Genomic DNA, 11,378 nt, shown 5'->3' with positions numbered 1-11,378 from the left:
ACATTTCCTTCCCCGTGTCCAACTCCTCGAGGCTTCTTGCTTCAATATCAATTTTTATTACGACATTTCCTCCTTTTGTTCTCTCTCTCATACTCCATGTGAAGCATGTTTTGAACAGTTAAAATCGTACTTTTTCCTTTCCTCCTCTCTGTCAGACCTCTCCAGTGTGTTCCAAGATCTGCATAACGTTTAAACATTTCCATTGCAGATTTTGCACAAGATTTTAACATTGCCTTCGCCACTTTTCCTAGATACCCATCATTACAAATTACAATGTTGGGTAAAGGGTCATTGCTATTTTCTCTTGTAACTGCTTTCTTCATTTTCTCTTCCTTTCTCTTCTCCCTCACCCTTGCAAGATCTGATTCTCATTTTCCTTCCTTCCAAACTCCACCCCTTTCAGGTATTCTACTTTTTCTTTGATTTCAGTGTCAAAAGATCTTTCTGTATTGTTTATTGTTTGCTGATATGTATGTGTGTGTATTTTTAGATGGCGGAATTAGGAATGAGTATGATGTGGTGGTGACCAAAAGGTTTCTTGCTGAAATTCCTGAGGCCCCATTGAACTCGTCACTTATTTTGGCTGCTAAGAGAACGGATAGAAAAGATCCTCTCAATGATTTCAAGAGATATACTGGGGGCTGGAATATCAGTGAGCGCCATTACTGGGCTGTAAGTATTCAACCTTTTACTTGTAAATCTCTGTGTGCAACAAATTTTCTCAATACGGAAAATAAACTGCAAACCAATTAAACAGAGATTGTACTGATGAATCTTTGTGAGTACAACTCTGGTTATTCCTTGATTCTTCTCTCTGAACTTTCTCAGTGGTTCGAGGCCTGTTAGTAGCGTGTTTCTCTGTGGTTTGAGGGCCGTTAGTAGCTTATGATTTGGGCCTGCTTGCGATGTAGTATTTGATGCCTTGATTTCTTTGTGAATATCCCAGGACTTTATGAGATATTCGAGATGTCTTTTCAAGGGAATATGTGTCCCTTTATACAGGCGTGATCTAGGGTTTAGGCTAGAGTAGCCTTCAAAAAATCCTAACCAACCTTAGAGTTTGAAGATGGATTGGACTCATCTTGTAGCGTCCTATTTTAAATACGGTAAAATTTCGATGTCTATAATCTGCGGCAACTTAAGGAACATGCTTCACAATGTTTACAGCACAGGGTATTCCGGTATTGTGGGTTGAAAGTTGAAACCTTTGTTCTAGCAAAATTAGAAAGAAGTTGTGGGGCAAGGAGTGAGATCTCTGTTGCTGTCACCAGAGTGTTTTCTGAAATTAAGTGCTGCAATTTTGTTGTTTCTTGCATTGGAATTGAAAACTATTAGATACATCACCACCTTGTCTGGCCTTGGAATATAAAATTAGTACTATTATTTAGTTATATGAAATCTGTATTTCAAACTTATTTACACATTGTGGAAGGGAAGTTTGAAAACTTACTCCTCTTTTCTTGGGCTGCAGAGAAGAGGAAAGGGAAAAAAAAAAGTAAAAATTCTTCACTTCTGTAATTGAATATGATTTCAGAACAGTAAAATTTCCATTTCCTCTATACTTCTCCAACCAAACTAAGGTCTTAACAAAAAAAATAACGGGTCCATTAACCTTATCCTTTGATTTGTGTTTTATGTTATGCTTCCTTCTTATCTTTTTTGCCAAGCACATGGAGTCAAACACAGATTCTTTGCCTTCGGAGCCCAGTTGCAGACCTTTTCAAGTCACGCTGTCTTCATAAAAGTTACTGACCATTCATTTCTAAGTGGTAGTTAACCAACTGTGTTGACTACAAAAAATGTTACTCTTGTCATGACTAAGCTTTTACCTAATTTGGCAATGACAAAATGGTCCAGGCCATTGTCTTTGGAAGGTGGAAAATTTTCTTTCCACTACTCTGACGAGTGCCATGAGTTATATTACCATCATAATTTTCAATGATGGACTACAGTCTACAAGACGTAGTAATAGAGGATCTCATCCTGCCTCCAGCATGCAGATACTTTACCTGAAAATGGTTAGTATTTTAATTTATGTTATGGGATTCTATAAACCATAAGCAGAGAGATTACTATCTCGTATCATGCTTGTCCTAATAAATTTCTGAGATTAAAAGTTATTATCATTTGATTGATCAGAGCGGAGTATGTAATTGCATCTCCAAAAAAAGATGATCTTCAGTGACTTGAAACTTTATTTGCTCATCAGTATGAGCTGATTTTGTCCATGCATTTCAAGACAATGATGCTATAACAGGTCTGATATGACGACTTAAATTGCCTTCGTGCACTACAATATCCATGTTTATGTTTCAAATGTTTGATTACCTGTTAGAAATGGGATCCCAATCTTCATTATCAGCAAATAAAACCTTGTTTATGTACTTTAAAAAAGTTGTCACACAATCTGTACTTGGCTGAACATTTCTCTCTCTCTCTCTCTTTTTTTTTTTTTTTCTTTTTACTCCGACTCTTACCAATGAAGTATGCACTTAGTTGTCTTTCCTAAAGTTATAGTTGCATGAAGTATTTGTTCAATTGTTTCTAAGTTATATTTATTTCTGTGCAGTCTGTGGTTTCACTGCAGCTCCATTCTTTGTCGTTGCGCTGGTCTGGTTTGTGATCTTCGCACTGTGCTTATTGTTCATCTGTGTCTGCTACTGTTGCTGTAGAAGAGAACCTTATGGCTACTCCCGAATAGCTTATGCTCTCTCCGTCATACTCCTCATACTTTTTACCATAGCCGCAGTGTATTCCCCCCCCCCCCCCCCCTCTCTCTCTCTCTCTCTCTAGCATTTACAGATGCTTATGGCTGCGTACAAAGAATTGATATCCACTCTCATTACGAATACTCCCAATTTTCCTCAATTTCTCACTCATGAACATACATGTCACATTCCCATTCCCTCTGTTCTGATGTGCCCATTTTATAACCTACGTATTTCGTTCCTTGTGCAGTGTTGGATGTATCATTTTGTACATTGGCCAGGGAAAGTTTCACAGCAGTACAGTTAACACATTGGATTATGTGGTCCATCAGGCAAATACCACAGCGGATAGGCTCAGAAACGTCTCAGGTTATCTAGCAGCAGCCAAAATTATTGCTGTGGATCAAGTTTTGCTTCCTGGTTCAGTCCAAACAGACATAGACCGCATCCAAACCAAGATTAATTCTTCTGCTAATACTCTCTCCAGTAAAACAGAAGACAATAAGGATGACATAGCAGGCTTGGTAGAGTCCGTGTAAGTGAATACCATTACAAGCTTTTTCTTTGCTATTTATATCTTTAGAACTTACACAACTGAATCGAGTTCTCGTACTTCTATGGGTCTGCCTTATGGATTGATTTTGTCCTTTCATCTAATTCCAGACTATTTAATTGCATCTATTCGAAACAATTATTTTGTGGGTCATGTCTTTAAATCTTGTGTATGATAATATTAGGCTGTCAACATCTTTTGTGGCCCATCTTTTTTCGTTCCAAGGAATATTTCAAACTCAGTATTTTGAGGGATACCTTTTCTAAATTCTTGCTTATCTAGTTGCACTTCAATCCACCAAACACACATATTCCTTTGCTGTTTAGGGCTCTAAAATGCCTATGGTAATATTTATGCAGACGATTGGCTCTAATCGTTCTATCAGCCATTATGCTTCTATTGACATTTCTTGGATTTGGTAAGATTACCATTACATTAGAACTCTGAGCATAAGAATTATTTAACAAGTTCTACTAATAAAAGTTTCCCTGTTTTCTTTTCTCCTTCTAGTACTTTCAATTTTCGGGATGCAGGTTTTCGTTTACATGTAAGTGAACATTTCATATTACTAAGCTGTTCTTTCTTGTAGTTCCTTTCCTTGGCTCTGCTATTTTGTTTCAACGAATGCTCTTCTGTTCTATTTTTGTGCAGCTTGGTAATTTTTGGATGGATTCTTGTCACTGGGACTTTAATTTTGTGTGGCATATTTCTTGTTCTCCACAAGTAAGCTCTGTCCTATATTTTACTTCTCACAGCTTACTGTTTTACTAAGCTAGTAATATACTTCACGTTATTTCTTGAGTGCGGAAAATCTTCTTCTTGTGCGTACAACTTCAAGCGATAGGTTCTGCAGTTCCATCCCAGAAAGGATACGCTAAAGTCAACTGCAATCTGATATTAGATTCAGAGTAATTCTGCCTTTCTGCAGCTATCGTCAACATAAGATTGCTGGGTTGAGGGAGCCTGCCAGGCTTTAGATATTGGTATTTGATTTAAACATTTTAGATGTCTGTTTTGATTATACTTCTAGCTGGTGCTTCTTGATTCCCACTCTGGTCATTACTCATTAGTATCATTAAGATCCTGTCAAACCTGTCAAATACTCCCTCCGGTCCAAAATAATTGAGGTTTTAGACTTGGGCACATAAATTAAGGACACTTACTCCTAAAAATTAAGAGGTGTATTGACTAAAATACCCTTAATTAAGAGGATTTTTTTTTTGTTTTACATAGGGGCTTTGAAACTATAACAAGCATTAAATTTTTTCATTCAATTAAGAATGTGTCAAGGGTAAATTTGAAAAAAGAATTAAATACATTCTTGATAGACTAAAACCTCAATTATTTTGGACCAACTTTTAGAGGCTAAATCCTCAATTATTTTGGACCGTAGGGAGTAGTACTAAGACTGCTAAACTTTGACTGCTAGAATGTCTCATTATTGAGGGTGTGTTTGGTACGAAGGAAAATGTTTTCCTGGAAACCAGTAGGTTTCTTACTTATGTTCGTTTGGTAAGTAAGTAAAAAAATAATAAGTATTCCAAGAGTATTTGTATGTAATCTAGCAAAACACTATCGGGGTGAGATGAGATGGGGAGTAGGGGTTTGAGAGTGGCGAGGGGATGGTCAAGGGTTGGGGGTTGGGGGCAATGGGTGGGTGAGGAGGAGAGACAATGAACTTGGAATGTCACTTATGGAACTTTTTGTCCCTACTTCCATTAGGGAATTCATTTTTCTCATTTTTCAGGAACTTGTTTTCCTTGAAAAAATGTTTTTCAAAACATTTTGACCAACCAACAACAAGAATGACATACCCTGTGTAACATGGAAAACTAGGAAAACATATTCCAGAAATTTTTCCTCCATACCAAACACACCCTTAGTGATAAACATGTGTAGATATTTGAACACTCCTTTAGCTGTTGGGAATTTGTGTCTTCTCTATTTATTAGAAGCCTGTAAGTCACATCTTTGTCCATTCTTTACTGATGTCAGTCGATTCATAAATGTAGTTTTTGAAACATCTCTAATTGTTTTCTGTTTGATATGTCAGTGTGACTTCAGACACTTGTGTAGCAATGAACCAGTGGGTCCAACACCCTCTTGCTAGTACAGCTTTAGATGATATATTGCCGTGTGTGGACAATGCCACTGCACAAGAGACCCTTACCAAAAGCAAAGAAGTCACTTCTCAGCTGGTCGGTGTTGTTAACCGGGTCATTACAAATGTGTCCAACAACAATTTTTCCCCCATCTTTGGTCCTTTGTACTACAATCAATCTGGACCTAAGCTGCCAACCCTTTGCAATCCGTTTAACACAGACTTGGCTGATAGATCCTGTAGTCCTGGTGAAGTGGACTTGAGCAATGCGACAAAGGTACACCTTATAACTTTTTCCTGAAAAGTTGAAATCACATCAAGACATATTTCTCTATCCTCGACATGTGATGCTTTTGAAGGAGTTGCAATTTCCTCACTAAAATGTAGAGTTATTACAACCTCCAATTTTTTCTATCATGCAGGTATGGAAGACTTCTGTCTGTCAAGTTTCCCCTAGTGGCATTTGTTCCACAACAGGCCGTCTGACTCCGACCATCTACGGCCAGATGGCAGCTGCTGTAAATGTGAGCTTTGGATTGTACCATTATGGTCCTTTCCTGGTTGACCTAGAAGATTGTGATTTCGTTAGACAAACATTTGGAGATATATATAGAATATACTGTCCCGGCCTTCAGCATTACATCAAATGGGTTTACATTGGCTTGGTGATGGTTGGTGTAGCAGTGCTGCTTTCCCTCACATTCTGGGTCATATATGGGAGAGAGAGGCGGCACCGTGTCTATACAAAAGAGCACATGCCCAAGCCGATTTACGAATAGTCTGCTTTGCTTTTTTTAATGCTAGGTAGAGGTGTATTGTTGTGGATCAAATTTTCTGTATGTACTGATTTGTAATGGCTGTTCATAGAGCTTATGGTTATATTGTGTTACTAGGTTCATTCCTTGGGGTTGAACTACAATTGTGTAGTGTTCAGATGATAGGAATTCTATCTTGATGTTATTATGCCATTCATGGGAATGGTAAATGTGTAAAAGCTTACCCGCCTCGCTATGTACCAAATCAATGGATGCATAACATATATTTGCACATGATTAGGAATAAGGATTAAAGGTAAAGTCTGCCTACACTCCACCCTTTCCGGATCCTGCTTGTGGGGCCACAATGGATATGTTGTCATTTTAGTGACACTGAGGCCACAGGGACGGAGCGAGAGTATTAGCTACGGGTCGGACAAATTAATAACTTTTGTTTAGATCTTGTATTTTGTATTAGAAAATTCATTAAATATATATAACAATTAATTTTGAATTCTGTAACGATAATTACTATGGGGTTAGTGACTAGTTCAGAGCCCATAAACTTAACATTTTGATACCTTTGTGTAAAGTTTTGGCATGCACAAATTTGAGTCCAATAGTTGAATTTTTAGGTCTCTCTTTTTCCTTCCCCTTTGAACATTAATGCATTCTTTGCATTTTCTGAATAAGCAAAAGCATAAAAATTTCATCCTTAAATGAATATATCAAGAAGGCTGATCTTCCCGTTGATCTTTATTTCCTTTTGGTCGAATAGTCAAAAATATATTTACATACACCACCACATACTACAAATTGTAATAAAAATATAGCGTAAAGGTGGGGGCAAACTATTTTCTTAAACCAGAAATTCGAAAATTAAAGAAAACGTAGAGAGTAAAAACCTAAAATCAGAAAAGGTACTCCTAACCACAAACCTGTCAGTGGAAACTTGAATGTGAAATTCCTTGTTTGACGTTATTAAGAGGTACTCCTTAGCACAATTGATCTTCTGCCACCTAATTGTTTACCCCTAAAAAGGTAACAGTTGAATTTGTATGCAGTTTAAAGGATACGTGGTTTAATCACTTGTTAACGTAATGAAATATGAAATAATAATCAGTTGTATGTAACGAACAAAGATAGAAATAGCCCGAATCGTTTATTGCTTGTAACTGAAAACTGGTCCGGTGCAGAGCGTTAAGCTGAGTGCCCGAGCCAAATTGCTAAAGAACTTGAACTTTATGAAATTTTACAGAGTAAGTGCATGAGATTGGAATCAGATCCCTTCTAATTAGAGGGTTTACCTCCTTTTATAGTACAAGAGTTAGGTCCTAATGCTCATTAAAATCTGATAATTTGATACTAATTACTATTAACGGCGCCTTAACAGCTGGTCGCGTAACGGTCGGCGTAACGGGCGGTGTGAAATCCAACCTGTAACGAATTTCTCGCGTTGTGCTAACTAGCGTCTCTCCGGCTCACTGGATTAACGACCCCTTGGACGTCATTTCATCCGAATCTCCGAACTCAAACCAACGCCACATCTTGAAGTCAATGTTCCTATTTTACTCCGACCTCTCGTCGGGAGGTCCCCACACTTCCCGGATCAGAGTTTATCGGAGTGATGGGAAGTGGAATGATAACCTCGGTATCTTCTCTTGTAAGCTTCTTCTCGGAAATAGGCGGGAGATCAGACGTCCCCTCACATCACGCCTTTCTGACTTCGCACACGTGTATCTGCCTGATTGGACTGTCCCTTTGGTTCTCGAATTGGAACGTTTCGCCATTATTACTCTCCCCTATAAAAGTGCGATTCATTCCCTTTTCACCTTTTACCATTAGATTAATTACTCCTCGAACTTCTTTTGAATCTTCAACCTTGTTCTTGCTTTCCTTCAAATCTCCATCTATCAACCTTTAAAACTTCATATCAATCTTCACCTGCCAACCTTCAAAGCTTCATATCAATCTTCAAATCTTCATTTCATTCTTCAAATCTTCATCCCATTCTTCAAATCTTCATCTAGATCACCAAATCTTAATAAGAAATGGCAACGAACTCTAGATCTTCTTCCAAAAACGCTTCATCGGCTGCTTCTCCACCTCCAGCGACCGACGTCGTTGCTAACCCCGAGGTTAGCGCTCAGATCAATCCCTTCGAACCTCGGGCTCAAGATATTCTGCCCTTGCACTATCACTTCGACACCGAATTCGCTGTCGAGACAACTTCGAGAAAGTCCGATAGAGGCTATGATGTCAGACTTTATCCTTCTTCTATCAAGGAAAAGGACCTTCTATGAGTCCGAACTGGTTATGGTTGGACAACCCAACTTTTCGAGATCGTTGTTCAGGGTCGGGATGATGACATTACCACCATTAGGGATGAATAATCAAACATATACACCTATCTCTTCACCTTCAAACTTGAACCCCCGATCGATCAAGTCATCCTTGGCACTTGACATGTGCAGAACGTACAACTTATGCCTCGCACAAATTGGTCCGTTTGTCTGGCGGACTGTAACTTGTCTCCGCTTTTTAGCGAACAATGTCAATGCGGACTTTACTTTACACCATTTGATCCGGCTGTACAGTCCGTGGATTTTTCGCGGAGGGATTATAAAGCCCTTGAAATGAGGGAAATACCCTATCCTTTCCAGCGTTGATGAGAACAAAGACCGAGGCTGGGTGGAATGTTTCGTCAGGGTTAACATCGTAGAGATAATCCCAGCGGGATCCATGCCATTCCTCGAGCGGTGGAACATGAAACGCCAGCATCGTAGAACTTTTATTTTCTCCACATGCTTTCAATTATTCATCCAACTCTCTTATACTTCAATTGTTGCATGGATCCCAGATGAAATAGAAAACTTCCCCGATTGGGTAGAGGGCATTATATGCCAATATCTGCACCAACTACGCATATGGAAAGAGCTGTTCGACGAGAAGTGGATAGCAAAGAATCATGGTAAGTAGATCTTTTTCCTATTTTGCTTCGTGCTTTTTCCTTCGCTCATCCCTTTCCCTAACTTCAATATTATCTTTCTCAGGCCTGCTGAAGGGTTCGTCAATCCCAAGGCCCGAACCAACAGATGCCTCTCCCGAACCAAGTTCAATGTTTGATCCATCGGACTCAGCGCGGCTCACTGTGTTAAGCGTTCGCTTCTGATGAAATGTTTTGATTTCAACGATGTCCCGCAAGAAAGCTACAGCCGCCCAGAAGGGCAAGAGTGTGGCCGGTGAGGCCACTAGCTGAACTAGACAGGCCACGAGGGCCTAGGAGGAGATTCAGAGTGAGGGGCCGTCTGAGACATTGCATACCCCGCCTCCAGCACCAGCCCCAGTTCCCCAGCCAGATGCAAGGGCCCAGGATGTACGGTGTCACGACCCACCCGGAGGGCCGCGACGGGCACCCGGTGCTAGCCCACCCGGGCACCTCTTAACATACCTTTACATTTACATCTAGGTGAGCCACATATAAAATCATACATTTCTATTCATCAATCATACTAATCCCATTGGACAACAACACCTTCATATCAACATTGGCAACTGTGCCCATATCAATGTACATAAGCCGACGAGGCTAACAAAATGATATTCAAAATATAGGCCGACAAGGCCAAACACATCTAACTATATACACATGTCTACGAGCCTCTAAGGAGAGTATGTCATATCATATAGGCGGGACAGGACCCCGCTATGCCCATAAATATGTACACAAAAGAATCAATACCAAAAGCTATAGCTCCGAATGAAATGGAGCTCCGCTATGCAGTCCCTGAGAAATATAGCTAAGGATCAAGCCTGTCTCCCTGGCCACTTGCGGGCATGATGCAATGTCCACAAACAAAAAGGATGTCAGTACGAAGAATGTACTGAGTATGTAAAGCACGATCAATATCATTATAGGAGCATAATAAGCGACATAAGAGATAGCATAATATGGAAGGTAGTAGTATCATCGTCATAAGCACTTACTTTCCATTCATAGGGCATTTCCATTTCTAATGCGTGATTGTGTACATACATCCATATCCGTATCCGTATTCATATCCGTACACATTTACATTTCGTATCTATAATCATATTCATATACGTATTCTTATTCGTATTCGTATCATATTCGTGTTCATACTCATATCTATGTCATGTACATATCTGTATCATATACATATCATTTACATAGCATACCCGACCACGAAGGGTCGGTGTTTCCCGTACCCGACCATGGTTAGTCTCGGTGATTATACATACCTGGCCAACCAAGGCTCAGTGTTACACATACCTGGCCCTACCAAGGCTCAGTGTTATCCGCACCCAACTGCAGAGGTGCGTGCGCGTTACATAATTATATATATACATTCTACCCGGCCTTATAAGCTCGGGGTTCCATAATAATCATACATAGGCACATATACATAATAGCTCATAAGCATCTTTAGTATTATCACTATTATCATCGTCATCGTTATCGTCATCGCTATTATCGTCGTTATCATTACCGTCGTTCATTACATCTATCCTTATAGGATTATTAGTCATGTGAGGAATTTAGTACAATCGTAATACATATCAAGAATCATGAGCTTAATAGCTTTGAAGATAGAATCATCTGGAGGACATCATAGGCTCATAGAAGAATAGATATTTGGCCAAAGAACCATGCCTTATGAAGAAGGGTTAGCCTTACATACCTTTCCGTTCAACTATTCTATCACTTGCACGTTCTCCTTCAATGCTCACGTTTCTACCTTCATTAGAGTTATACTATCATTAGAAATCGATAGCTTAACATACATGACTAAAGCTAGAGAGAATTGGTCAGCATCTCCTTTATTTATACGACTTCCTCCATATCTTATGTCAACTCCCAAACGTCAATAATACATTCACAATATCATAACAATAGTCTTTATTTATCCTCATTATCTATATTTCTCAATTCACTTCCAATCACCCATATCCATGGTCAAAGAACACGACTATGTTCATTCACATACAATGCCTATCTCATGTTCTTAACATCATTTACAACATGATTAAAATCATATCATATCACAAATCATTACTCAATCCAAACTATTACTCAAAGATGATACCATTCCCACATTCAAGACCCATTTTCTATATTCTTCTACAATCCAAGTGTTTCAACTTTCAAATTCCTTATACAACATGGAAATACCATAAAACTTACCTTAGATGGTTTGGGAATGAATCTTGAGTGGAAATACTTCACTTGAACCAAACCC

General features: G+C 39.1%; 1 protein-coding gene across 2 annotated transcripts; it reads left to right on the top strand.

Moving 5' to 3' along the window:
* On the top strand, nucleotides 1-6,373 carry LOC132636147 (uncharacterized). 2 transcript variants are annotated; one of them, XM_060352852.1, is made up of 9 exons: nucleotides 1-403; nucleotides 491-672; nucleotides 2,570-2,610; nucleotides 2,959-3,243; nucleotides 3,621-3,679; nucleotides 3,772-3,808; nucleotides 3,913-3,984; nucleotides 5,315-5,639; nucleotides 5,785-6,373. In XM_060352852.1, the coding sequence occupies exons 1-9, from the start codon at nucleotides 274-276 to the stop codon at nucleotides 6,139-6,141; spliced, it is 1,488 nt and encodes a 495-aa protein (XP_060208835.1). In that variant the 5' UTR covers nucleotides 1-273; the 3' UTR covers nucleotides 6,142-6,373. The 2 variants fall into 2 exon arrangements, with proteins under 2 accessions (XP_060208835.1, XP_060208836.1); XM_060352853.1 differs by lacking the exon at nucleotides 2,570-2,610 and having other exon boundaries at nucleotides 263-403.
* Nucleotides 6,374-11,378: the final 5,005 nt, after the last annotated feature.

This window comes from Lycium barbarum, chromosome 4, assembly GCF_019175385.1.
Source record: "Lycium barbarum isolate Lr01 chromosome 4, ASM1917538v2, whole genome shotgun sequence".
Classification (NCBI taxonomy): domain Eukaryota; kingdom Viridiplantae; phylum Streptophyta; class Magnoliopsida; order Solanales; family Solanaceae; genus Lycium; species Lycium barbarum.
The sequence above is the reverse complement of the archived record's forward strand: the minus strand, read 5'-3'. Positions and strand labels throughout refer to the sequence as shown.

What these genes read in the sequence shown, in the direction of transcription:
- LOC132636147 (XM_060352852.1), top strand. Translation starts at nt 274, where the DNA reads ATGTTGGGTAAAGGGTCATTGCTATTTTCTCTTGTAACTGCTTTCTTC. An exon ending in GCAGGCTTGGTAGAGTCCGT is followed by an intron (nt 3,244 to 3,620) that starts GTAAGTGAATAC and finishes ATATTTATGCAG; the next exon opens with ACGATTGGCTCTAATCGTTC. An exon ending in ATTGACATTTCTTGGATTTG is followed by an intron (nt 3,680 to 3,771) that starts GTAAGATTACCA and finishes TTCTCCTTCTAG; the next exon opens with TACTTTCAATTTTCGGGATG.